Source organism: Marmota monax, unplaced genomic scaffold (assembly GCF_021218885.2).
Source record: "Marmota monax isolate L192 unplaced genomic scaffold, Marmota_monax_Labrador192_F-V1.1 WCK01_AAM20220418_F8-fsc00002, whole genome shotgun sequence".
NCBI classification, from domain to species: Eukaryota; Metazoa; Chordata; class Mammalia; order Rodentia; family Sciuridae; genus Marmota; species Marmota monax.
This window is the reverse complement of record NW_026693571.1, coordinates 21,822,331-21,849,360: the sequence shown is the minus strand read 5'-3', so window position 1 is coordinate 21,849,360 and position 27,030 is coordinate 21,822,331. Positions and strand designations below refer to the sequence as shown.

General features: G+C 36.4%; 1 protein-coding gene and 1 long non-coding RNA gene across 3 annotated transcripts in view; one reads left to right on the top strand and one right to left on the bottom strand.

Moving 5' to 3' along the window:
• Nucleotides 1-27,030, bottom strand: part of Unc5c (unc-5 netrin receptor C) — a 370,561-nt gene that overhangs the window by 118,679 nt on the left and 224,852 nt on the right. For both annotated transcript variants that reach the window (XM_046458973.2, XM_046458974.2), the window contains exon 3: nucleotides 4,339-4,482. In XM_046458973.2, the coding sequence (XP_046314929.1) occupies nucleotides 4,339-4,482 (144 nt within the window). The remainder of the gene's footprint in view (nucleotides 1-4,338; nucleotides 4,483-27,030) is intronic.
• Nucleotides 20,687-25,499, top strand: LOC124102566 (uncharacterized). Its single transcript, XR_006854913.2, has 4 exons — nucleotides 20,687-20,949; nucleotides 21,690-21,777; nucleotides 22,855-22,938; nucleotides 23,867-25,499. It is a non-coding gene; the product is annotated as an uncharacterized LOC124102566 (long non-coding RNA).

Below are 27,030 nucleotides of genomic sequence, written 5' to 3'. Positions count from 1 at the left end.
TCTACCGCTGAGCCATAACCCCAGCCCCACAAACTTATTTTTTCTCTCTCTCATATAGTTTGATGGTATGGAATATTCTTGGCAAACAAATACTAGTCAATGTTCACTTCTGCTTAATCAACTTCTGACAATAGAACTTTTTCAAGAAAGAATGATGGACCCATTACAGTATACCTAATAAGCATAAATCTAATTAGGTGAGAAGTCATTGTACTTATTTAACCTTAGCATTGTGGCTATCTTCACCTGTGAATTAAATTTAAACTTTAATTGCACTTCATGTGATGGCCATCTGTCAAGTGTTACTAGGCAAAGCACACACGGCTCATTTGAGGCAATGAAGACTAGAAAATTGACATGCATGGATTAGCAAGGCCTGCTTGGTAGGGAAGTAGCCTTGACAGAGAGCACCTGTAACCTCACCTGTTTTGTTTCTTCACATGATATATATCTATATGAACAAATCATCACATGTTGGGTGGTGTTCCCTGGCCACACACAGGAGTTCTGTTAATTATGAAGTTTTAGGTAAACCACTGTTAAGTATTCTTACAGGAGGGAAAAGATGCTATGGATCAATTAATCTCTTCCTAGAGTTTAGTTTCTTATAATTGGAAAATGTCAAATAACAATTAAAAGCCACGAATTAAGTAGCTAGGTTTGCAGAATGTGTTGTATAGAAAGATGGGGTGGGGGTTTGTATTTATATACTTAATTTTTACATGGAAAAATAGGATGTGTATACCAATAATATTTACATATATATGTAAAATTGGCACCACAATCTTCTCTAAAAATCAAATCAAATTGAAAGCTTATTAAATAGAAATCCAGCATTTGAAATTATGCAGCCCTTAAATTTCAGCTTTAGGCAAGTCAATAATTTAGTATAGAGAATAGACTCCAATTTTAAATATTTATTGTGCTTGATATACATAGAAATGAAAGATAAAGATAAACTTTTTTATCATTGTGCCTCTTTTGATTATAATTCAAAGCTGATTTTGAATTCATTTAAATCTTCAATCAAAACAATTAGTTTTTTGTTTCTTTATAAAAATGATTAAAGACATATTTCTTTCTTATAATATAACACAAATTCTTCAGAGATTTGTGTAAAAAGATTATAGGGGATGTGGTGATATTCCCCCTAGATCCCCTTTCAGGCCTGTCCCCTCCCTATTGGCAATGTTGGTGTTGCCAGCTCTCCATCTTTCTCTGGGAAGAAGGCTGCTTGGTCCTAGGTCACACTCGCTGTTGAGGTAGGCAGTACATGAGGAGCCCATATCCACTGACTAATCCATCTAAGGCCTCTGCCTCCAGGTGGGCCAATTCCACATGGCTACTGGCACTCCATACCTCCCCATAGGTTAGCCACTGTTGGATTTGCACTGAAGTTCAATTTCTCCTTCTGCCCAATCCTATTGACTCCATTCCTCCACTTAACATCCTGATATCCTTGGACTATTGTTCCTAAGAGTGCTCTTCAATACATTTTCTGCAAGTATGTCTCCATCTCACAGTCTATTTCATGGAGAATCCACTTGAGACAAAGAGCAAATCTCTTTAGACATATTCGAAGAGGGAAGATTAATGTACAGCATTTCAATAAACTTCATAGGGAATTCCTTGTGGTTTATAGTGGTTTTATTTCAAAAACATTTATTAAGCATCTAGGGTTTTCTAGGCATTATTCTAAGACTTGAAGACATAAAGTAAAACGAAGACTTGATCTCAAGGAAGTCATTGGAATGAAATACAAACATTACAACAAATGAATATAATTAAAATGTGGTAATCCCTAGATTAAAATTATAACAAACTGCTCTGAAAATTTATAGAGAGGAATATCTATCCTCCATGCATGGAACAGGAGTGCTTTCACCAGGGACACGTGATAGAAATTCTTCAAAAAGGCTCAGGTCTCTTGAACTATTCTTTCTTCTCTTCCTCTCACATCCTAACTCTCCACAAAAGCTCTTCCCTCTACATTAAATGTGTCTAGAATCTTGCTCTCAGCACTCCATCCTTGCTTCTGTTCTGAGCCTGCCCAACATAGCTCCTAGCTGAAGCCCTCTTCCTTTCTACCCCTGCTGCCACTCCAGGTCTCTTCTCATCAGCCCTTAGGTAATTCTCCCAATGAAGTCAGATGCAGTTCCTCTGCAGAAAAGATTCTACACATTTATTCTAAAAACCAAGATGTCACAGCACCGAGTCCCACATCTCCACACATCCCTCTCTGTCTTTACCCTCCAGTCTTACCTTTCTCAGACCCTCAGGTCTCTCCCATTACACAGGCTGTTTTGGGCTCTATGGCCCAACCACACTGCCTGGATGATGCTGAGCATGTGCCTGCCTCAGAGGTCTGTAATCGAATCCCTTGCTGGAGTCCTCACCTGGTCCTTTTCCTGCAGGCAGATTGACTCAACCATCGGCTTATTCAGGAAACTTTCCCTGACCAGCTTCACCCTGACTACCCATTCCATTTTCCTGCTTTATTTTTCTTTACAGCACATACTAGCTGCTCCTTAACTGGTTATTATTTATTTTACACAGAGGTTGCATTTCCTCACCAGAAGACTAGTACCACAAGGGCAACCGTGATTATATGTTTTGCTTCCCCCACCATCCCTAATACCTATAATTGTCCCAGAACTGAGTAAATCCTCACTGAATGTTTGTCAAATACATTAATTTTAAAAAGTATAACAGGAACTAAGATGAGGGTGAAATCTTTAGGCATAAGCAACAGTCCAAAGGCATGGAGATTAAAACATTTGTAATCTGGTATGACTAATGTTTAGAAATCCTTTGTGGTCAGAGCTTGAAACATAGCATGGATATGGAAATCATGAAATGTGGTGGTTATGAGCTGAACTGTATCTCCCTGCTCCCAATGCTTATGTTGAATCTCTAACCATTAGTATCTCAGAATCTTATACTAAACCTCTTATACTAAAACCACTTTAACTTTGTCAAAGAATATATTTCTCTCATTTATTTGATTATAGAACCCTTTGATATCTGGAAATAAGGCCTTTAAAGAGGTGAGTTATTTAAAATAAAACAGTTATACTGGGCTTTAATCCAATCTGATGGCTATCGTTATAAGGAAAGGAAATTTGGACACTCAGAGAGACACAAGGGATGTGTACACAGAGAGAGAGTGACCATGTGAGGACTCAGTGAAAAGGTGGCCATCTGCAAACCCCAGAGAGGCCTCAGGAGAAAGCAAACGTGTTAACACCTTGATCTCCAGAATTGTGAGAAAGTTAATTTCTGATTTTTAAGGCACTGGTCTCTAATATTTTGATAAGAAATTTTGACTTTAAATGTCCCTGAAAAATTTTAAGCAAGGGTAGAAGTGAGATTGAGTCCTAAGTTTAAGGAAGACTGTGTTCGTGGTAACATGGAAGAAGGACTAGAACAGGGAAAAGATTTAGCCATGGAGACTAAGGGGAAGTGTCTGCAATGGTCCAGATCCAGATCAAGTTGAATGAAGGGAAGCAAGAGATGAGCATCCACCTGAGAGCACATGAGTCAGCACCCATGTGACTTACTGACACAGCAGATGTATTATTGACATCTGCCACAACAGAGAATTCAGTAAGCTTTAGCCATTTAAAGAGGTTCAAAAAATAAAACATATGAATTTCAATGGACCTTAAGACGGTCTAGCAACACTCATGCTGCTCTAGCAGTAGAGTATTCAGGGAGAGAGGGTTCTGCAGGGGCTTGGTTTCTCTTGGGGATAATGTGCCTATTAGCATATCCACAAATCTGAGAAGTTTTACAATGAATAAACCATTTAATTTTGTCAAAGAATATATTTCTCACATTTATTTGATTATAGAACCCCCCCCCCTTTTTTTTCCTGAGGCACTTTTCCTGAACATGACTATTCTAGAAATGAACACAATTTGGAAAACAAGGCTGTGTTCTAAGGCACTATAACAGTTCCTAGATAAACAGAGAAGCTTGATCTGGGTAGTCTTTATTTCCAATAAGGACACTGCTCAATACAGTTTTAAATCAACTCATAAAAGGAATATACTTGGTTCTCCTATAGCCTAATTGCTACAAGATTAAAACAAAATAAGAATCTTTTGAAAGTAGGAAGAATTCTTTCACATCTCTAAAGGAAAACTAGCCAGTGCCTTGAAAAAAAAAAAAGATATCTCTGGGACTTCAGAGGGATGTATAGCTCAAATGAAGAAATCTGGAGCAATTTTTCACCAGGGATTTTGATCCCAGACTTTAGATCAGTTATGGTCTAAAGTTTCTGATATTTCCATAGTTTCTGAAACCCAGTGTGTGTGTGTCTGTGCAGCGACTCACATGCGATGCGCACATAAGCCTTCCGACTCTTCGTGGTGCCTGCTGAGCTCCAGGCCACACACTGGCACCAGTAGTCTTCAGGGCCAAAGAGTTCTTCCACTTGCTGTCGTGAAATCTCAATGCTCACTTCCCGGACAATGAGACCTGAGAAGAGAAAGGGAGGTTCAAGTCAAGAAAAGACCTGTACCAATGAAATATGAAACACGTATTTTCTCCCCAGTGATCCTTCTTGTTGCCATAGGTCAACATCCAGATGTTGTCTCTCATCTCTGGTTTTTCAGCTGGCTCCTGTCGCTTTATTTAACTACTTTTTCATTCTCTTATTTGCTATTTCAAATCTTCTGGATTCATCTGAAGATGAAAGTGGAGTGAATCCATCACCCTACAAAATAATGGATTTCCCCAGGGAGCTTGCTAAAATTCATCCCCCACCAAGTTATAGCCCTCTGTTTACTGAGGAGTGAACTCAGATTTCACATCTAAGGACTGTACCTCAATTAAAATGTGGCTAGGATGCCCAGGTGCTATACACAGTCTTCCAACTCCTCACAAGAAATGAGAGAGAACAACCTAAATCTATACTCTTTGTGGTGATAATTTAACAATTCAATTACTTTAATAGTTGTGTTTCAATTATAATAGCCCATTATTTTTTTGTGAAAGAAATACTTCAGTTAACATACCTCTAATATCCTAATCAAAGAATATATGACTTTAGGGTTTTCATGCAAGATATTTTGAAAGTCCACCTGATGCATTGTAATTGCAATGTAACTAAAATCTTGTTAAAGTCCTTCAGCCAAAATGCTGAAATAATTGCAATTTATTTCACAGCCTTATGTAATCTTGGATAACAAAACTTGAACTAAGAATCTGGGATTATCATTTCAAGGATATATATCTTTAGCTATCAAGATTGTTACAGAGAATCATTCTGCAATGCTCATTTTTGCAGTGAGTAAAAGGGATTATCTCAACATTGTATGTGGGGAACTTTCAGTTCTCCTGGAAATGGAATACACATATTTTCAGAATAGAGTGTCCATTTGAGATAACTAGCAGAATATCCAGGGAGTAGGATAACTTGTTTTGAGCCAAGTAAGGGCACACAATAAGAATGATTAAATAAATCACTTTGCACTATTTACCTTATATTTATTCATTCATTGAATAAGTATCTATTGTCAGTTACATAAAAGATATTGTACTGAGCACTTAGAGAAATTCTAATTACTCATATTAACAATGGGGTATACTATTTACTATTTAAGAATAATTGTTTTTAATGCTGCAAAGTCGAGCTATAGGGATGAGAGAAAGTAACAAAGAAGTTCAATCTAGCATGAAAGATAGAACCAATGTGAGCTATCTTGGTAGCATTATATGGTGAGAGCCCAGGGTGGGAGCACATACATATATACACATACACACACACACACACATATATACATCTTATATGTATCATATGATACATATAAAATATATACATGTGTGTGAGTGCATGTGTATATTGTGATATTGTGCATGTGTGTATATGTATGTCAGTGGGTGTATATTTATTTATTCAATTTCTTGGAGTTTAACAAGTTCCAAAATTATTACAATAATTTTTTTGTAATGTTGATCAAAAGTGACAGGAGAGAGTATGCCTTTGGGAAACCCCTAAAAAGGAATTCCACAAATTTCTCTGTAACACCTAAGAAATACTCAAATGAGTGAGAGTACTCAGGAAATTAACAACCACCCAGTGGAAGCAGGTACTGTCCCCCAGAGGAGTGAACAATATTTTCTATTAAGAGCTGAGAGGGCTTGGGTCATGGGAACTAGTAGGCTCTTAGGTCCACTAAAGATCCTCTCTATTGGATTGAGGACCAGGAAAGTGGGTTTTAGAATCATAAGAAAGGATGAGATCCTGAAAGGATGAGATCCATTGTCAAAAGTTTACTGAGTATATTTAAAAATATCTTAAAGTTTTGAAAATTAGTAATTCTATCATGTTTATACAATGACCAGTTTAAAAAGAAATTTCAAGGAACTGCTATAATGCAACCCTTCAACCCTGTCTGAAAAGCCAATATATTATTTTAGCCAATGTCCAACTGATATAACAATCTTCACAGCAAAAATCCCAAACTATCAGTGAATAGCATTACTTTCCACCCTCTTTCCTGGCTTTGCTCAGGCCTCCTGTTTTTCTGATCTTACTATAATTTTTCTCATTTTTCTAATATCTAGAAATTTGTGTCTTTGGATAGATGGAATGCAACCTCTCTCCCAACCCCATCTCCTCCTGTTTTCTTCTTCCTCACTCTGGTGTTTAATGCTTTTGCCTGTTTTACTTCTTTATCCATTCCCTCCTCACGCAGAAATTCAGTTACTGGAAACACAACTCTTCCAATTTACAGTTACCAAAGGGCTGATAAACCTGCTGTGTATATTTCCTTCAAACTATAATGGCTCTTTCTAAAATTCAGAGCATCAACAAATGGGCTCAGGATATTAAAACCACATACAAATATTTTGTGTCCCAAGAGGATACCTCAGGTTTCATTCCCCACTTTTACTTAAAGCAATTACAGGAAACCTAATTAAATGCTAGTGGAACTTCACTAGGTCCACTGTATCCTTTATCCCAAATAGGCTCATGGATGTTTCTACTGACCACAAATCTGAAGCCTTTTAAGAAGCCACAGACCGACCCTCCTGCTACAGGAGCTATTCATAGTATGAATGTTCTGAATTGTGTGGTCTGGGCTCCCTGTGGGCGCTGGAATCAAGCACACACCATTTTTTGTCTCAGCTCCACAGACACCCCATTCAGGAGGAGGTGGACTAATTCCAGTTGTGTACAGTTATTCTGTTACATGTTCCAAAGTTTACATTCCAACTTTTGGTCAACAACACAAGAACAAGAAAGAATGGCACCATGAAGTATCTAAACACAGTTCAAAATTCCCTGGAATCGGCTGCAGTATTCAGACTCTGAGCTACAAGGTTACATACCATAGTTTCATTACCATAGATAAGTTCATTACCTATGACATTTTGCTCATCATCAAACCAGGGCTAGTGGTTTGGGTAAAAGCAGGTAATATCTTTTCTCTTTGAAAGTAAAATTTCAAATCTGCTTGAAGTCCTGAGATGGAAAAAGCAAGCTAACTTGAAATATGAAATGCCATCAGCATTACTTCCAAGGCAGGCTGCTTTGAAGAGCATTTGGGAACTTGAAATTGGTTTCAGGTTATTTAAGGGTAGGGGAAATGCTTCACTCTACAGGATTTACACAAATACAAATGTGTAGTTTCCATCACATCTGATAACATCAAAGATTCCCCATCATTATGTTTCCCTTAATAGTGGCATCTTAAAGACGCATGCTGTTTGAAGTTTTCAGTGATTTGCTTTCATAATATGATTCATTGTGGTTTGGGAGCTAGAGTGCAGGAAAGTAATTAGCATGTTATACCAAGAAGTCTTATAATGAGTCTGAGCATACACTTGTTAACAGGGAGTTTCAAATGAATATAGAAATCCAGATGCAAATGTCACCTTCTGAGTGGATCTTTGTGAGGCCATACATGAATATGGCAATAAAATCTACTAAATGACATTGATTATTTATCTTTAGTATACCTTTAATTTTATAATAGTGATCAGGCACCCACAAATAGTATTTTCCTAGAATATTATTCTAAACTAATCACCAATACATGATGAATTTCCTTGAATAATTATTCAAGACAATATCTGTATTCCCATTGAAATTGAATTTGTAGTGCCATCAAACACGTACTTATTAAAAATCATTAATGTCAGAGACTATGTTAAGTTGCAGAAATATAAAAATGGATCAAATGTTGTTTGGCTTCAGCTGTTTATTTACTGAATAAAAGTACCTTGTTTATTAGGTGATACTTAAAAATTATGCACCGTCTTAATACATTTTAAAAAGTGTGGTTACCAAACTGTACCTTCTGATAATTAACTGAAACCCACCTAAGCCAGCATTAGACTTGGGTGTTATGTGTGTCTGAGCTGTATTCCTCCTGCCTCCCAAGGACTTCATCTTCCCTTTGGCAAAGGGAGACAACACATTGCACAGGCCCAGCAATTTGCCTCCCAACCCCACCCCCATCTCTCTAATGGAGAAGAGCTGCAGAGCCCTCCCAAATCTCATTACAGGACATTCACAGTTAGGACAGGAGTTAGTGGGAAAGGCACAAAGTTGCAGGTAGGGATGTTCTGGAATATATTACGACATTTTATTGAATTAGTGTGGTCTCTTTCTTATGCTTTCATTGGGAGCCTAATCCTATTAGTCTTCACTAATATGATCTAAAATATGAAACATATCAGTTCTAGATGTCTTAATCTAAATTAAATCACAAAATACCCTGCCATTATTTAAAAGGATGTCATACCATAAAAACTGATAATCATTTTAGCAACCTATAACTGTGACTATAATAATCAAAATATGATAACTTGAAAGGCAGAACTTCACAATCAGGATGCTAGGTTATATTCCACGAGGTCATCTGACAATCTTTACAGCAGGTTATATTCCCTGAGGTCATTTGACAATCTGTACAGACACTGTAAACACATAATTTACCAACTCTGCTTTGCAATGGTTTTTCTTGAATTTTTAATGTAATTTTTAATATATGAATAGGCAATGAAAACTAAAATTATGTTGTGCAATTTGAAACTGAGACTTAGTGGTGTATTAGCATTATTGTTAATATAATTTTATTAGTTACATTACTGTATTTGTGATCGAGATGAATTTAAGAAACACAGTGCCTACAAAGACTGAATCATAACAAAATAGAAAATCTGAATAAATGATGAATAAGGAAATTTACTCAATAATGAAAAGTCTCCTATAAAAGAAAAGCAGAGGACTAGATGGCTTCACTGTTAAAATCTACCAAACACTTAAGGAAAAATCAAGAACAGTCCTTCTTAAACTCTTCCCAAAAAATCAAACTAGCATTATCCTCACATCAAAACCATACAAAGACATTATTAGAAAAGTAGGGGCCAATAATCCTGATGAATACAGTTGTAAAAGTCCTCAACAAAATATTATCAACCTGAATTTGAAAGCATATTAAAGTTCCACCATGCTCAAGTGGGACTTATTCCTGAGACAGAGGAACAGTTCAATATATGGAACAACATGATACATCACATTAACAGAATAAAGGACAAAAGTCATATGATCATCTCAGTATACACAGAAAAGGGATTTGACAATATTCAAAATCCTTTCATGATAAATATTCTCAAGTTAGGTGTAGAATGACTGTATCTCAATATAATGGAGAGTATATATGACAAGCCCACAGCTAACATAATGCTCAATGGTTAAAAGTTGAAAGCTTTTCCTAAAAGGTTTAGAATAACACAGGGATGCCCACTTTCAAAACAGAATGGGGGAAAACACTTGTAAACCATACATCTAATAAGGAGCTCAAACAACTCAATAGCAAGAAAACAACCTAATTAAAAACGAGCAAAGGACCTGAATAAATATTTCTAAAAAAAAAAGACATACAAATGGCCAAGTATATTACCAAGTATATTAAAATATGCTCAACATCACTAATTATGTGAAATGATACACAGATTAAAATCACAAAGAACTATCACCTCATACCTGTTAGAATGACTATGATAAAAAAGACAAAGGATGAAAAGTGTTGGCAAGGGTATAGAGAAAAGGGAATCCTTGCACACTTTTGGTGAAAATATAAATTATTGCAGCCTTTATGGGAAAATGTGGAGGCACCTCAAAAATTTTAAAATAGATCTACCATAAGATCTAGCTATCCCACTAGTAGGTGTATTCAAAGGAAATAAAATCAATATGTTAAACAGACACCTGAACTCCCATGTTCATTGCAACACTTAATAATAGCCAAAATATGAACCCAACAGATGAATGGATAAAGAAAATGCAACACACACACACACACACACGATGGGATACTATTCAGTATTAAAAACAAAAGAAAGGAATTTTGTCATTTGTGACAATATAGGTAAACCAGAAGTTTATTAATTCAAGTAAAATGAGCCAGGCACAGAAACACAAATACTGCAGTGTTTCACTTATAAGTGGAATGAATCCACTTTTTTTTTTTTTTTTTTTTGAATCTAAAAAAGTCAAACTCATAGAAGCCAAGAGTACAGTGGTGGCTACTGAGAGCTGATTGGGGAGTTATTGGTCAAAGGATAGAAAATTTTAGGAAGACAAAAAGAATAACTGTAAGAGAACTATCATACAAGTGGTGAATATAGTTTAATTATAATGTATTATATTCTTGACAAAAACTAAGAAAGAAGATTTTGAGTATTGTTGCCACACACAGAGAAAAGCACCTGAGGTGATGCGTATGCTAAATAGCTTGGTTTAACCACTATACAATGCAGGCATATTTGAAAATATCATGTTGCCTACCATAAACTTACCCAATTTTTATTTGACAATTAAGAATTTTAAAGGGATAAATTCACACAAAGTTTTAATAATAACATGGCTGGGACTGAATGGTACAAGTGATTTGCTTAGAAGCTTTTCATACCTGTCATTGACTTTATTTCCTTTTCTGGTTATAGTTTTATAGTCACTTAATTCTATTAAGTGGTACCAAATGTGTCAAATGAGGACCTGTGTTTTGTATAAAAGTCAAAAGAATATTCAATGGATTGTGACTCTGGGTTGAAGGATTCCTAGTGCCTCTGGAAAGCTCCATGATGAGTATAGTTCAATGCACTATTTCCCATCTTGAAACTTAAAATTTTAGTTAAGATATTAAATAGAGTGACAAATGATTCTTACTCCAGCAATAACAACATTGTTTTTCTCTTTCTTTTGTGGGAGCATTAGGTTTCGAATTTCACAGGAGAAGCAGTCCTCCTGTTTTTTATTTGAGTTTTCAAATACATGGCACCTAGAGGGTCAGGTCTGAAGGATAATGGGAATGATGGGTCTGAAAACATTTCTGTCTTGCATTCAAGGTTGTAATGAGTCAATAGAAATCAATATTACCAGCATTGACCATCATTTAATTCTTATTCTTAACTTTGGTGATGAAAAAAAAATCTATTGAATTGGTGCCAAGAACTTTTCTGAGGCCAAACTGGAACTAAAATGCTTTCTTTAACCTCTGCCTTGTGTGAATTCTTTGGAATTCAATGAAGCAATTTTATAAAAACATGATGGCAATTTGTTTAATTCAGAAGGGCACATTCCCTTATGTTGGCAAATAGAACATTCTTCTATATATCTTTCCTAAAACATCAAACCTATCACTATATTTGAATATACACTCTCCACCACTTCTCTTTGACAGTTTAATTCTTATTATGACCTAAATCTGAATACATGCAGTTCTTGGCTTCCTCGTTTTATACATTTCATTAATTTCAATAAAATTTTTAAAAAGATTCCAGTCAATAGGGTGAATAATGAGTTCCTGGAAATCTAGTTAACACTACTGTTATGAATTATAGGTCTTCCTATCCTTCTTGCTTGGTCATTCAGTATATACTTATTGAGGCTCTACTATGTGCCAAGCACTCTTTTTTTAAAATTTTAATGTTTAGTTGTAGTTGGACACAATACCTTTATTTTATTTATTTATTTATTTTCATGTGGTGCTAGGATCAAACCCAGGGCCTCACATGTGCTAGGCGAGCACTGTACTGCTGAGCCACAACCCCAGCCCCTACCAAGCACTCTTCTATATGCTCAGGACACATTGATAAAGATTGCAGAGAAAGTCTCATCCTGTTATGTTCTGCCATGAAGATAATCCTTGAGCATCTGTTTTGTGCTTGGTGGTTGTGTCCTAGGAAGTCATAAAGATGAATCACTTATGGTTACTTCATTCAAAAGAAATAAAAGTAGGCATGCATTGAGTATAGGGACTCTGTCATTTGGTTATAATCCATGGAGTAATTGTCAAAAATATTTGTCCAGTTAATGTATGTTAAATGAATTGTTTGTATCTAAACAGCTATAATGCAAAGGAAAAGGTTTAATCACAGATATGAATTTAATTGTAGCTCAGAAGAGTAAAGATAACTAGTATCCTGCGAAAGGAAACATAACAAATTATGCTGTGTTCATGCATTATCATACCACTATGATTGCTGCCTTTATATATGATTATAACACACTAATAAAAATATTAATAACAACAATAGAACGGAGATCAGTACAGTAGAGCAAGCAGATCAGAGGGAGGTAGGACAAGAGGAAAAAGCAATATACTGGGGAGTGTGATTGGTCAATTTATGTCATAGCATGTACAAATATGGCACAATGAATCCCACTACTATGAATAATTATCATGCACCAATAAAATATTTTTAAAAGATAACCAGTGTCTACCATGTGTCTTAGTTAATCTGCATATTAATGATTATGAATTAGTATTATTATACCTGTCATACAGGGAAATAGCAGAGATCAGAATTTAAACAATGATTCATACAGCCAATGTGTACTGAAAAAAGGAATCAGATACATATTTGTCTGAATTCAATATTCTTATTCTTTCCACTACATTATTATTTCTCAAACTGTTTCTCAAAAAAAGGGTTCCATAGTTAAACATCTTCAAGATTTCTGTTTAACATACCTTCCTTTAAGAAACTCAGAATGCCCATCAGTAAATTGCAGACATTGGTCTGAAGTTCTGCCATCAAAGTTGGTGTAATGTGGATTAGCACCATTTCCCCTAATATATTAATCCACAGAACTTCAGGCAACACTGACACAGCCCCATCTCACCATGGCTTTCAATGTAGTTTTGTTTGGCATTCTCCATGTTGGTCTGTTCAAAGTAATTCACAGTTTGGGAAATCCTGGAAACTCCACGAAGAAAGCTGTAGTGATGTAGTTTAAGACAGAGCAATCAGGAAAACATGGGCAAGTAAAATATTTGAGATTGACACAGATGCATGGTTTGGGTTTAAAGAGTGACAGGAAAATCAAAGACACTTCATGAAGAAAGCGTAACAGTCAAGTCAAAGAGCAGAGATTCAACAACAATCACAACCACCACCACAGAACATTGCAAGGAAAAATAGTTCACATAAAAATGTTGAGTGTGAAGAGAGATTCATGGAGAACCTTGAATGGCAACTACAGACATTTGTTCTTTGGAGCAGGGAAACTGAATATTGTAAATTGGTGAAATGACATTTTAAAAAATGATGTATTCTTTAGGAAGATTAATCTGTCTCTGCTAGTAAACAAGGCTAATTTGACTTAGAATTCTAATAATTTTAATTGTTATTACAAAATTGTTTCAGAGCTATGTTCTTATATCAAGTCATTAATCACAAGTGTTAAGAGCACTATTTTTGGTAATCTTCTGAAAACACTCTGACAATGGCAGCAAGATCTATGTGTCCATAATAATAAATACTTCCAGGAGTGGTGGTACACACCTGTAATCCCAGGGGCCCAGGAGGCTGAGGCAGGAGGATCTCAAGTTCCAAGCCAGCCTCAGCAAAAGTGAGGCTCTAAGCAACTCAGTGAGACCCTCTCTCTAATAAAATACAAAATAGGGTTGGGGATGTGGCTCAGTGGTCAAGTGCCCCTGCGTTCAATCCCCAGTACCCCTCCAGCCACAGTTGGGCCTCTTTTTGCACTTACTCCAAATAATTCAAAAACAATCATTAAGAGCAATCACTTCTGAGAGAAGGCCACTTAAATAGTTTACACATAGTATAGTCTATTGGGGACAGCTATTTGATTATCTTAAAAATAGTAAGTTCCAGGGTTTGGGCTGTAGCTCAGTGGTAGAATGCTTGCCTAGCATGGGTGAGGTACTAGGTTCGAACCTCAGTACCACATAAAAAATATAAATAAACAAAGTTATAATTTTTTTAAAAAATAGTAAGTTCCAAATTCCCAGTGAGATTTTTCAAATAAAAATGTAAGTATTTATATTTTAACAAATTGTACTCATCCAGGAAAATTGTTATAACAACTGGTGGATAGAAAAAGTATTCATCTAACATATAACAACCAAGTGATTTATTCAGATAGGAAAATAAATTCCCGCTCTGTATTATTCTTTGACTTTTGGCAAGCCTAAATTCATCAAGCTTTTATTTCCCAATTTTAAAACAAAGCTTTTTGTGTGTGTGTGTGTGTGTGTGTGTGTATGTATGTGTGTGTGGCGGGGGGAGGAGTTGCTGGGTTGTGAGAAAAGAAATGAAGGAATAGTTATAAAAGTACTTTAAATCTGTAAAATTCCCTTTATATATACTGTTAATATTTTGACAGTAAAGTATATAATCATTTCAGGTAATGAATAGATTTAGGAGATGAGAGGAGCCCTACTGGTTGGATATTATCTTAGGTAGACACTAAGATGAGAAAGATGTGGTAGTTGGTTTTGGAAATTTTCAGTGGAGTTAGGTGAGCTGGGTTAAGTGGGGACTTTCATTGTTCAGGGCCATGAATATGAATCCAGGATAGTAAGAAATGGAGTTTGAACACCTGAATGAGTTCAAGAGATTTGCTTTTGTTATTTTGCCTTTTAGCCAAGTCACCTGGGATTTTACTAATCCCCCAGATCTCTACTGCATATTGTTTTGTAGACAGATTGGAGCTACCCTGACAGAGTGGGTGGCAGTGTGTAACCCTAATTATATTGGCTATAGAATGCTTGTGCAGCTCCTTTATTTGGCCTTCCTGATGCTCCTGTTTAGTAGTAACAGGTAAGACCAAGACATTCAGCAACTATATGGAAATCACCAAGTAGGCTAATTTTGAACAGGATAAGAAGATGTCAATATTTAAGTGAAGATATAACATGGACGTATACAATCTCATGCCCTCTTGGGTCTTTACATTTTCCAACTAGAATATGAGCTCCATCAGGGTAGAGATTGTTGGCTGTGATGTATAGTTGCCAAGGACTTGAATCATGGCCAACACATATTGCAGGCATACAATAAATGTTTGTGGAATGAATCAAAGAATATTGTCCTAGAATACTACTATACACTTATTTTAAAGATATGTGATTATGTGCACTCTATATAATGTAGAGGAAAGGGACTTTCAGTCAAGAGAGGAGTTGTATCTTCTACCCTAGCCAGAAAGACATCATAAAAACCACTTTGATTCAAATTTGAGCATGCTGGGCATTCACACTAAAAATAGGGGAAAACTGAAGTTTTCATGCCTTTTAGATCTTCCAAAATTATCTATAATAGCTGAGTAAATACAGATCAAGTACCACTGAAAAGATTTCTTTTTATTCTCCTTTTTAAAGACCATTATGATATACAAAAATGACTCACTAATGTACATACAACAAGGAAAATTTTTGTGGAATTTCAAGTGGAGATGAAAATGTTAGCATTACATATGGTCAAGGTAAGAGCATGTATTTTTTTATTGGTTGTTCAAAACATTACAAAGCTCTTGACATATCATATTTCATACATTAGATTCAAGTTGGTTATGAACTCCCATTTTTACCCCAATTACAGAGTGCAGAATCACATCGGTTACACATCCACATTTTTACATGATGCCATATTCGTGACTATTGTATTCTGCTACCTTTCCTATCCTCTATTATACCCCCTCCCCTCCCCTCCCATCTTCTCTCTCTACCCCATCTACTACAATTCATTTCTCTCCTTGTTTTTTTCCCCATTCCCCTCACAACCTCTTATATGTAATTTTGTGTAACAATGAGGGTCTCCTTCCATTTCCATGCAATTTCCCTTTTCTCTCTCTTTCCCTCCCACCTCATGTCTCTGTTTAATGTTAGTCTTTTCCTCCTGCTCTTCCTCCCTGCTCTGTTAAGAGCATGTATTTTGAACTTGTGCTAAAATATCAGTTTTCAAATTTAATGTTGTATAGGGATTGATAAATAATTATGTATTCTCATATTTCCAAAATATTTCTATACATTCCTGAAATCCTAATATCAAATCATTCTTTTATCATTCAAGAGGGAGAAATAATTTAATAAAATGCCCAGATATAATGAATTTTCTAAACTTTTGTTACCTTTTTTAACAAAGAAAATCTCTTTGCCCTTCTGCTGACTCTATTACATATACTTACTTTTTCCCCTTTGCACTTAGTTTTTGATAGCATAGGGCTTTACATAGAATTGCAGATTGCCAAAGTTATGCTAGTAAAACCTTATTTTAAATTACTCCTTGGCAGTTGATTTAACTAAGAGTATGATCTTTGGAAAAGGATCTGGTTGAAATTCTGGTTCTTCTTTAACTAAATGTATGATCTTGAAAAAAACTTCTTCATTTAATCTAACTTTCCTCAACAGAGCAATGGAATTAAGATTCCTAACTCAATGGATTGTTGTAAGGATTTAATGAGGCAATGCACATAAAATTCTTGGCAGGATAATCCCATAATATGAGTTAGCTAACATGATTTTAGAAGCTGGAGTAGTTTATGCTATCCTGTGTCCTAATTTTTGTTCTGTGTCCTCCCCTAATTTTTCAACATCATAAAGACATCTTCCAGAACCAGCCATGTCTTTTTCATCAGGGTGTATGCCTAATACATCATATGCCTGTTCATGTCTTCAGGCAAAGTTTTGTTCTACTTCCTTTTTTTAAACATATTCTCTTCAAAGGATACATAACTCCTCTAAATTTTCAGCATCACAAAAGGACTCCACGGAAGCTGTCCTTCATGAGATTTCTAGGAGATCTACCCTTCTAACCATGGTTTTAGAGTCTCCAAGAGAGAACAGAGGACTCACACTTGCTCTCAAGTGTCTTAGCTGGGAAGTGGCAGCATAATTGTCAGTTGCAGTCATTGGCAACAAATGATAACTCCACCCAGGTGAACTTTCAGGAAAGGAGGCTGGAACTTAGAGTATTCCTATGTACCTAGGCAGCAGAGGTCCTATCACAATGTAATTGGGGAAAAAAAGATGCTTAGGAAAAGAGAAGAAATTTAACTTCTAAAAAATCACAATGCCATTGAAATACTAACAGTCATCAAATAAAAATGAAATTTGGATTATTGTTTTCTGCAAAATGAAATCTTTAGTGACAGAGAAAACTAAATATGGAAAAATAGAACATTAAAATGAAAGGAAAAAAACCTGATTTTTGATCCTGGATTGGCTGCTATCACAAGTAAATTTAAGCATGGCACTAAATTTCTCATTTTCTTAAACTTTAAATTGATAAAAATAGTTTTTTTTTTCTCAGTGCACTTCACAGAACTGCAATGAGATCACAAGAAATCTTGAAAAGGGACTACTTTTATAGACAGATGGCATGGCAGAGACTGCCAGCTCCTTACATCTTCCCATGGACACAATTTGACCATATTTTCTAGCTTGCTTAGTTTCAGATGTGGTCACAAAGCAATGCTGGTCAACAGAATGTGAGCAGCAGCCACATGTACCTTTTATAGGTCAGGCTTTTGGAGAAGCTGCTGGGTCTCACTGTATTTCCCCTGCTACTGCTGGCTGGATGCAAAATAAAGTAAGACCTCAGAGGATGGTAGAGAGACAGTTGGGAGGAGCCTAAGTCCATGCCCCAGTAAGGGAAGCAGTGCTGCACCAGACAAGGTCACCTTCCTAGGACTGTTACATAAACAGGTGTGTCGTTGCATCATGCTTGAGCTATCAGTCTTGGGCAGGGAGGTCTAAATGTTCCTGCAGCTTCATACAGTACTGACTAAAATGATATTGACTATAACATGAATGGCACCCAGTAGTTTTCAATTAGTGCCTATTGGATAAATGGATGAAGAAAATACTTATAAATCCCATGCACTTTGGTGATGTTTTTTGACCATAATTCAATGCTGAGCTCAAATTAATATTTTTTTTTAAAAAAACTGACACCGTCTGATTTAACACATAGATAGAAATTTGTATTAATTCTAAGTGTTTTCAAATATCTGAATGTTTGATTTTGATATTTATGCTTAAAATATTATAAAATTTAGAGGAATTTATTTATCATATAAAATTACTTCCAAAATGTTATGTGTGCAGTGCTTTCAAAATATCATTTCAATATTGAACAAATTAAATTGAAATACTAGGTCATAGTGTTTAATTGTCATTATCACTTTTTTGCAGTCAAACAAATTTTGATGTTTTTGCAAGAGATAAATAAGCTTAAGCCAGAAATGACTGAAGAATGATACCTGATTCTGAATATTGTTTGTAACTGCTGATGTCTTCTTGTCCATTCTCCTCTAACATCATAAAGAAAAATGACTGTTTCTCACCAGGACTCCAATTCCCCAAGATATTTATATACCTGTATAATATTGCCAACTGAACAAACGGCTTCCTTCATATGTCTGTTCATATCTCCTGGCAAAGTTTTATCATTTTTCCTTTTTTTAATATGAAATATATTCCTTTCCAAAGATACATACTTTAGTGGATAAACAACTTTCATGGGGAGAACATGAAAGACAACTATTTAACAAGTAGAGTTGGAGTCATGAGGTGTGGAATCATAGTAAAAAATATTTTGCAATGATACCAACACTAATAAAGATCATGCCATTTTCATGATTAGCTATGTTTTTGTAAAGGGAAATTAATGGATGGTACTATTCAGTCTAAATGATGTATACAACATGCTGACAGACAAAATTGGTTTTCTGCCTAAAGTGGATATATTACACAGACAGTATACTCATGTGCCTAACGTCTCTGTGTACATTTTTATGCATGTTATTCATCTAGTATTTTCTTTGTACCTACAAGTTGGAATGCACTCACTTCATATCCTATTATAACCCTTTTTAGTTGCATTTCTGTCAGGTTCCACTTACTTATGCACTGTTGAATAAATCAGTGGTTAATAAATGTTCTTGGAAATGTGTCTTGAGATAAATAATGAACGGCACTATCTAACCATAAATGTACATCAAATACACATTTTTACTCTCAGAATCCTAAAAAGAAAGACAGTCTCACCTATTATGTACATACATGGGAAAAAAGAGAAATAATTACAGAGCAATCATGTAAAAGGAGACTGACTAGTTTATGATTCTTGAATGGATAGAGTGAACCTTTCTATCATAAGTGCATTTTGTCACAACTCCAAGGCCTTGGGGTGTGAGCCCAGGCCCACAGCATGTAAAGCTGCAGGACTCAGGACTCCAGCCCTTCTGGGCCACCCTCTCGCAGGTAGTACTGGAGCTGACCACACATTTTTAATTTGCAGTAAGATGGTCTGACAAGCAGATTGTGAAGATGGTAGAGGTGAAAGTACAGATAAAATGCTGATTAAAAATATATTCACCTTGAAAAATACAAAGAAGACATATTTAACAATATACAGGGATTATCTATTGAATGATGAGAAGCATATTATTGCTTCCTTCTTGGTAATTTTCACAGTCCCCTTTAGATTCTATTCCAAATTTTCCATAATCCAGTATTTATATAAATCTTACATCTAAAATACTTTATACAGCACATATCTTATAAGTGTCAGCCTCTCACCTCTCAAAACTTCTTGCTATGCAGCAGGTTTTCGGGTTTGTTTTAAAAATCTTTCCTGCAGGTGATCCTTTAGCAATACTTTGAAGTATCATCCCTATTAAAAGTGAAGAGGGTTCTGGGGTCTTCAGAAACAATGAGACAGAATGGCTATTATTTTGCATGTTTCTGATAGAAAGCTAACTGTTTAAAAATTAAAAATATTAGAACACATGTGCCAAAGTAGAACCAAAAAAAAGAAAACAAAAAAGCACAAATAAAATTTGAGAAGTAAAAGGGGCCATGTAAAGTCTTGCTAAAGTTCCGTGTTTTACATAAAGCTGCAGTTGAGACTTCACAAAGGAAATCTCTGCACTTTTTATTTCTGGTTCAGAGGATTTACATGCTCTTTCTAATGATCTGGGCCTTCAGTACTGGGTAATGTCTCCCAGTCCCCAGCTTAGCACTCATGCAAAATTGAAGCACTTTGGAGGCAGTTTAGTAGCTGCAGATGAATCTCAATGTGCAGGAAAAGGCATAATGGCTGTTTAGCACTTGCTAGGAGAAGCTGAGGAAATCAGGGGGAAAAATCTATTGAACTTAAGCCATCTGGGAAGCTAACTGAGAGCGGCTGCATTAACAACGTGTTTACATTCCCATTGTGTTGCTAGGCCAAGCAAAAATAAGTGTGTGAATGTGTGTGTGTGTGTGTGTGGGTGTGTGCTCATGCACTCACATAGGCACTCACATGCGCACAGGCGTGGGCAGAGGAAATCATGAAGTGCAGCCCTTTGATTGTGTTAGCTCTTCTGGTTTGGCTCTGGCAACTATGTGGGGAAAGAATTTGTATGTGAAATGTGGCCCTGAGAGTTTTCCCGTCTCCACGAGACAGGATGATGGTTACAGTGCAGGGGTTGGCAAGGACACGGTGGGCATGAGGAAAATGAGCTGTACACAGAGCCTGGCTGAGCAGTTCTTTTCCTGTCTCTGGCTTGGAGTGCGACACAGCAGATTGGGGGAAGCTTCAGAAAGCTGGTAAAGAACACCAGGGAATGCTTTCATTGCCTGCTACATTGATATTTAACTTAGAAATACCGAACAAATGAGGAAAAGCAGCCAGGTAAATAAATGCGTTTCATTTTAACCCTCACCAATCCTACTCACTGTCTTCACCAGCATGTCCCTTTCATCTTGTCACATTAAGGGATGTTTTCTTTTCTTTTTTTGGTACTGGGGATAGAATCCAGGGGTGCTTTGACACTGAACTAAGTCCCCAGTCCCCTTTTATATTTTATTTTGAGACAAGGTCATGCTAAGTGGCTGAGGGCCTCCCTAAAATGCTGACGCTGGCTTTGAACTTGTGATCCTTCTGCCTCAGCCTCCTGAGTTATTGGAATTACAGAGGGGTGCCACCATACCTGGATAAGTAACATTTTTCTTGTAGATGCTTGGGGACACAAGTGGGCTAAATGGTGGTCCCCTAAAAGACGCGTCCACATATGAATCCTTAGGATCTATGAATGTTACCTTGTTTGGTAAAAAGGTCTTGGCAGTGGTCATCAAGTTAAGGATTTTAACTTGGGATAAGAAGACTATCTTGGAAGATCCAGGTGAGCCCTAAGCCTAACAGTAAATGTTGTTGTAAAAGACCCACAAAGAAGACAAACATGGAGTATGGGACAATGTGAAGATGGAGGCAGCCACCAGAATCAGAAACAAACAAGGAATGGGTTTTATCCTGGAGTCACTAAGAGAGGGAGTATGTGTGACTCTGCGGAACTTCAGACTTCTGGTCCCCAGAATTGTGAGAAAATTTCCATTGTTTTAAGCCACCACATCTGTGCTAATTTATTGTGGCAGGTCTAGGAAACAAACACAGTGACTAAGGGCATTTACTGTCTGTCTCCACATTCAAAGACTGGCCTCAAGAATCTGACAGAGGAAAAAGGTGAGGAAAATCTGTCTGCCATGCAGTGTTTTTCTGGTTTCACAAATGCTCCCAGAATGGGTGTGGGGAGGCAGCCTTCTAGTCACTGACATCACCTCATACAGAGGGCTTCATTGTCAGGACCATCCGGGCTGGAGTTATACAGAGGCTTGACATTCAGTCCCTGCCATCCCTGGAGTAGCCTTCGACAGAAGATCCTTTGGGTGTTTCCAACTTTATTTTCACTCACTAAAGCTCCGGGGTACCCCCACTTCCCTCAGAAGGCTGCAATCCCTCAGTCTGAGCAGTTTAATAGGCAGAGACAAGGGGAAGGATACTGAAGAAAGCAGGGGCTCTGTAACATGTAACTCCACACCACAGAATTTCCAGGGATGGAGATGTTCCTGTACTTGTTTATTCTCAGAATAAGAGGAGAATCAAGTAAATGGTAAAGCAGACCTTTTTCTTCTAACTTCTCCTTGGCCTCTTTTGCTCTCTCTAGATGGGGCTCTCCCGTAGTGCAGTCATCTCCTTGGTGATATCTATGCTTACAGCACCAAGCCAAGTGGCTGGGTCATGGTTTTTGAACACAATGTCTAGGTCCTCCCTGTACCCTACTTTTACAACACAGTGTCTCTCTCATGCCCTGTTTGTCAAGCCTGGTGGTACCTTAGCATTACTAGAGAGTTTAAAGCAAACAAACCAACCAATCAACCGACAAAGGAAATGCTATGCTCTGTTCCCGACTAAATCATTACCTTTAGGGTTGGAGCCAGGACATAGGTGTTTGCAAACCTCTCCCCTGGTGATTGTCAAGTGCAGCCAGGGTTGACAGTTCCCTGCCCTAATAGTTTCTTGTTGCTCTTGCCTTCATATCCTGGGGAATGTCTTCCAGAACAGAATTTTTATAATCAGGTTTAACCTCAATAAAATTAGGAACGAGTCCAAAATTTCTCAATTCTGAATTGTTCTTCATTGCTAGATGTTATACTTCCCATGTGCTATGCTTACATTTTTTGCCAGATACCCTGATATTTGGCAAATTGTAGTGTTCATGTAATACATGCTGATTTTGTGTCTCCAAATGTGCTTTTTCAGAGGATCTGGCAAGAATGGATATTTCAACAGGCATCCCAAGAGGGCTCTGAGAATCACTAGCTAACGGATGACTCAGAATTGATGGTATGCTGCAGAGAAGATGAAAGGATCCAGGACTAGTCAAGTTCTCCTCACTCAAAGTTTAACGTTATATTATTCATGGATTGTAGGGTTTTAAAACTCAAACAATACTCTATTGTGTCTTTAAAGATGTGAAAATATCTTGGAGTGAGGAGAGAGAAAATAGTATTAGGATTTTGAGCAAATTATTGATAGAATAATGGGTATTAAGATTCAGTGATGGGGGCTGGGGTTGTGGTTCAGTGGTAGAGCTCTCGCCTAGCACTTGTGAGGTGCTGGGTTTGATCCTTAGCACCACATAAAAATAAATAAAATAAAATGTATCATGTCCAACTACAACTAAAAAATATTAAAAAAGAAAAAAGATTCAGTGATATACAACCAGAGAAGTGAAAAATTCTGCTCCATTTGTGTACAATGAATTGAAGAGATTTCTAATGTCATGAATAACTGATTAGACCTAATTAAAAAAAAAGATTTGATGATCCAAAAAATCAAATCAAATGGATAAGAATTTGTGACATCACAGAATAGAAAAGGATAACAGTCTACATTGTACTTTGCATATGAGGTGTTCTCCAAAGCCTCCTGTCAGTGCAGGAATATTCAGAGGCAAAATGATTAGATTATGAGAGCTGTAACTGAATCTGTCCATCCTTGTTTGAAATGGACTGACTGGGTGGTAATGTAGGCAGGTGGGACATGACTGAGGGAAGTGAGTTTCTCAGGATGTGCCTGTATGGGTTGTTCTTCCCTCATCCCCTTCCTTTTTCTTTGTTCCTGACTCCCATGAGCTGAGCATCTTTGTTCCTCTGGGCCCTTCTGCTATAATATGCTGCCTCACCTTGGGCCCAGAGCAATGAAGCTCACCATCTGTGGACTGAGACCTCTGAAAACATGAAGCCCAAATAAACTTTGTTGTTCTTTTCAGGCATTTTGGTCAGAGCTACGATGAAGCTACTAAAACAGCCATTCTCTCATCAGGAGCTACCAAGTTTATTTACACATTAACACGATTGTTCCAGACACCTAAAAAAGAATAAAGTTGAGGACAAAAGATAAGCTCTTTAGGAGGGTAAACTGCCATTTAAGCTGAAATTGTTTCATAAAACAACCTCTATAAACATGATGCTCAATCTGTTTCACATATAATTCAAAATTCTCTTAAAGGGCTGGGGTTGTGGCTCAGTGGCAGAGTGCCTGCCTAGCATGTGTGAGGCACTGGGTTTGATTCTCAGCACTGCATAAATTAATAAAATAAATTGACAACTAAAAAAAATGTTTAAAAAACTCTGTTAAATACGTCTTTTCTCCCCCATGAAAATAAAGTAGGAGAGATCCTTCTTAAATCCTTCTCATATTTTTTCCAAAGGTTAGATTAAAAAAAAATACACCATGGCTTTTTAACAATTGTGCTATTCTCACTTTGAAGTGGGCACTTTAAAACTCTAAGCCACAGCGTATGCATGGTTGCTGGGCACACGCATAATTGCCATAGCAACACAATTACTAGTGTTGCTCTGAAATGCCCTGTTTGGGCAGCAAGTAATCTAGATGAAGAATGTCCTTGGACACCTGCTTCTTATTGTAGCCTCTGTATTGGCTTGAGGGTGGTCAGACTTGGTTCTCTCTTTTTCTGAATTTGGGGACACACACACACACACACACGCTTACATATTTACTCACATGCATATTCTTGACTAAATTGTATTAATCAATGCTTTCATTGATTTCATTGTGGCAAGAGGAGGAGAAACACATTACAAATAACCTTGCCCTGCGTGTTGATTGAAAGGGGGGGGGTTCTTTTGTGTTCATTATGTTCAAACTCTAGCTATTTGTAATTTTAGACAATTTCGGCTTTCCCCTAATAAAATCTAGCTTGCTAAAATAGCACTGAATAGTGTAACATTTTCTTATCTTTACTTTTCATTCATGTTCTAGGCCATATCTGTTCAATAAGTACATACTATTAAAATTTTCTATCCAGTATTCAATGTAGATATTTAAAATATTCCTCATGAGGTTGGGCATGGTATTGCACACCTGTAATCCCAGTGGCTCAGGAGGCTGAATCATGAGTTCAAAGCCAGCTGCATCAACTTAGTGAGACCTTGTCTCAAATTAAAAAATGAAAAAAGGGCTGAGGATGTTGCTTAGTGGTTAAGTACTCTTGGATTCAATCCCTGATGACAGCAACAACAAAAAAATCCGCAAGAGATATAAAGATATAATTAAATTAAAATTAAATTGTTCTGTAAATACAATGTAATTAGGGTGTTTAGGCATATGTGCAAGCTCTATAATATTGATATTTGCAAATATTGGGACTGCCAGAAATGAACAAATGCCAAAAACAAATATTCACAGCATAGTAGATTGGCAACTAAAGAAACTCAAGTGTGTAGCCTAAAACATTCCAAATACTTCTGTTCACAAGTTAGGAAATGAATGGAGATCTTTAAAGTCAGGTTTATACACAATAAGTGAACCCAAATCACTCAACCTAGCAGAGACCCATCTTCCTGATAGGACAGAAGTAAAAGCACTGTTAAGTTTAAGTTCTGAAACTCTGACGCCACTGTGATTCATAATTGCAGCTGAAGTTATGGCAGCCACAGCAGCCCATGCATTTCAAGACAGCATCACTGTGAAATGAGGACGAGCCCATTGTGAACACTACACAATGAAGAATAAGAAACAGTTATGACTATCTGGCAACTACTCTCTTGTGAAGTTATCAGATTGACTCAGTAGAAAAGCCTTTGTGTACTGCATGCATCCTTATCAATTTTCTATTTTTATTTACTCAGCCCTGAGACCAACCTTATATTGAAAAGAAAAATGTTCGTTTCTGGTATTGAAATGAGTACCTCTGAGAAGGAAATCAAATAAATAATTGATTTATATTCCAGAACCATTTATCTTCATTGGCAGATAACTATATTACAGATATAAACCTCCATTTTTACAAAGTCAATATGCCTACTGGCTTAAATAAAAAAATATGGAATGAAGTTCAAACACACTTCCTACATTTTATGCATCATTTACTCAAATTTAAACAAAACCCATGTAACTTCCTTTGGAACATATTCACTCTGTTAAAGAGAGCTGAGTTTAAGATGATTATATTACAAGGAGAATAATGAATGGTATGATGTGTATACTGAATGTAGAAAATAACTCTTCTTACAGAAGATTAAGCTATCTATGTATTCCTCAAATCACCTATTCATGAAATATTCCAAGTAAACACATCATTGGTACATCTCACTAAATTTCAGTTACTTAAATTTAGTAGGATGAGTAGCTGTAATCTCACAAAACAAACGTTCATTGATCATTTTCTGTGCTTAGTGCCTTGTATTGTAAATTTCAAATAAGACAGTGCTTTACACAATTTGAGCCATACCATGTCATTCTAATCTTGCTGAAGATACAAAGATCATAGATAAAATGTACATATTTATGAATAGATCTGTGTATAGATGACTATAACTTTCATAAATAACATGATAAACATACATTTATAAGAAATTATGAGTTGTGCACCTAAAATTGTCAAATTGTTGAGATTTTCAGGTGGATTAACATAAAATATACATACAAATAATATATCTGAATGTAATGAAATGGGAATACAAGTAGGAGAAATAAGGATATGTTTGCTTATGACTTGGGGTTTTATAGAAATATTCCTCTACAGCACTGCATTTAAGATACTTCTTTAAGAATGAGTAGGACTTTAACAGAGATAGGATGGAGGGAACTATAGAATGAAGAATAATTCATTCAATATGTATTTGTTGAACACCTACTATGTGCAACACCAAGTTAAGCATGGACCTGGAACAGAGAAAAAGACAGGCATAACTGCTGATCTCCTGTTGCTTACCCTCCAAAGTACAGTGTTTAAATTGAAGAGGAGAGATAAGTTGTGAAAGGAGATATGATAACTGTCTCTTTTATGTATTAAAGATTAATAAGATGTTAGCATGTGACCAGACCTATTTTGTAAGTAACTTTATGACATAAGTAGATTCATAAAGTCAAGATAACAAAAAAGTGGTTACATTCAATTTAATGAAAAGC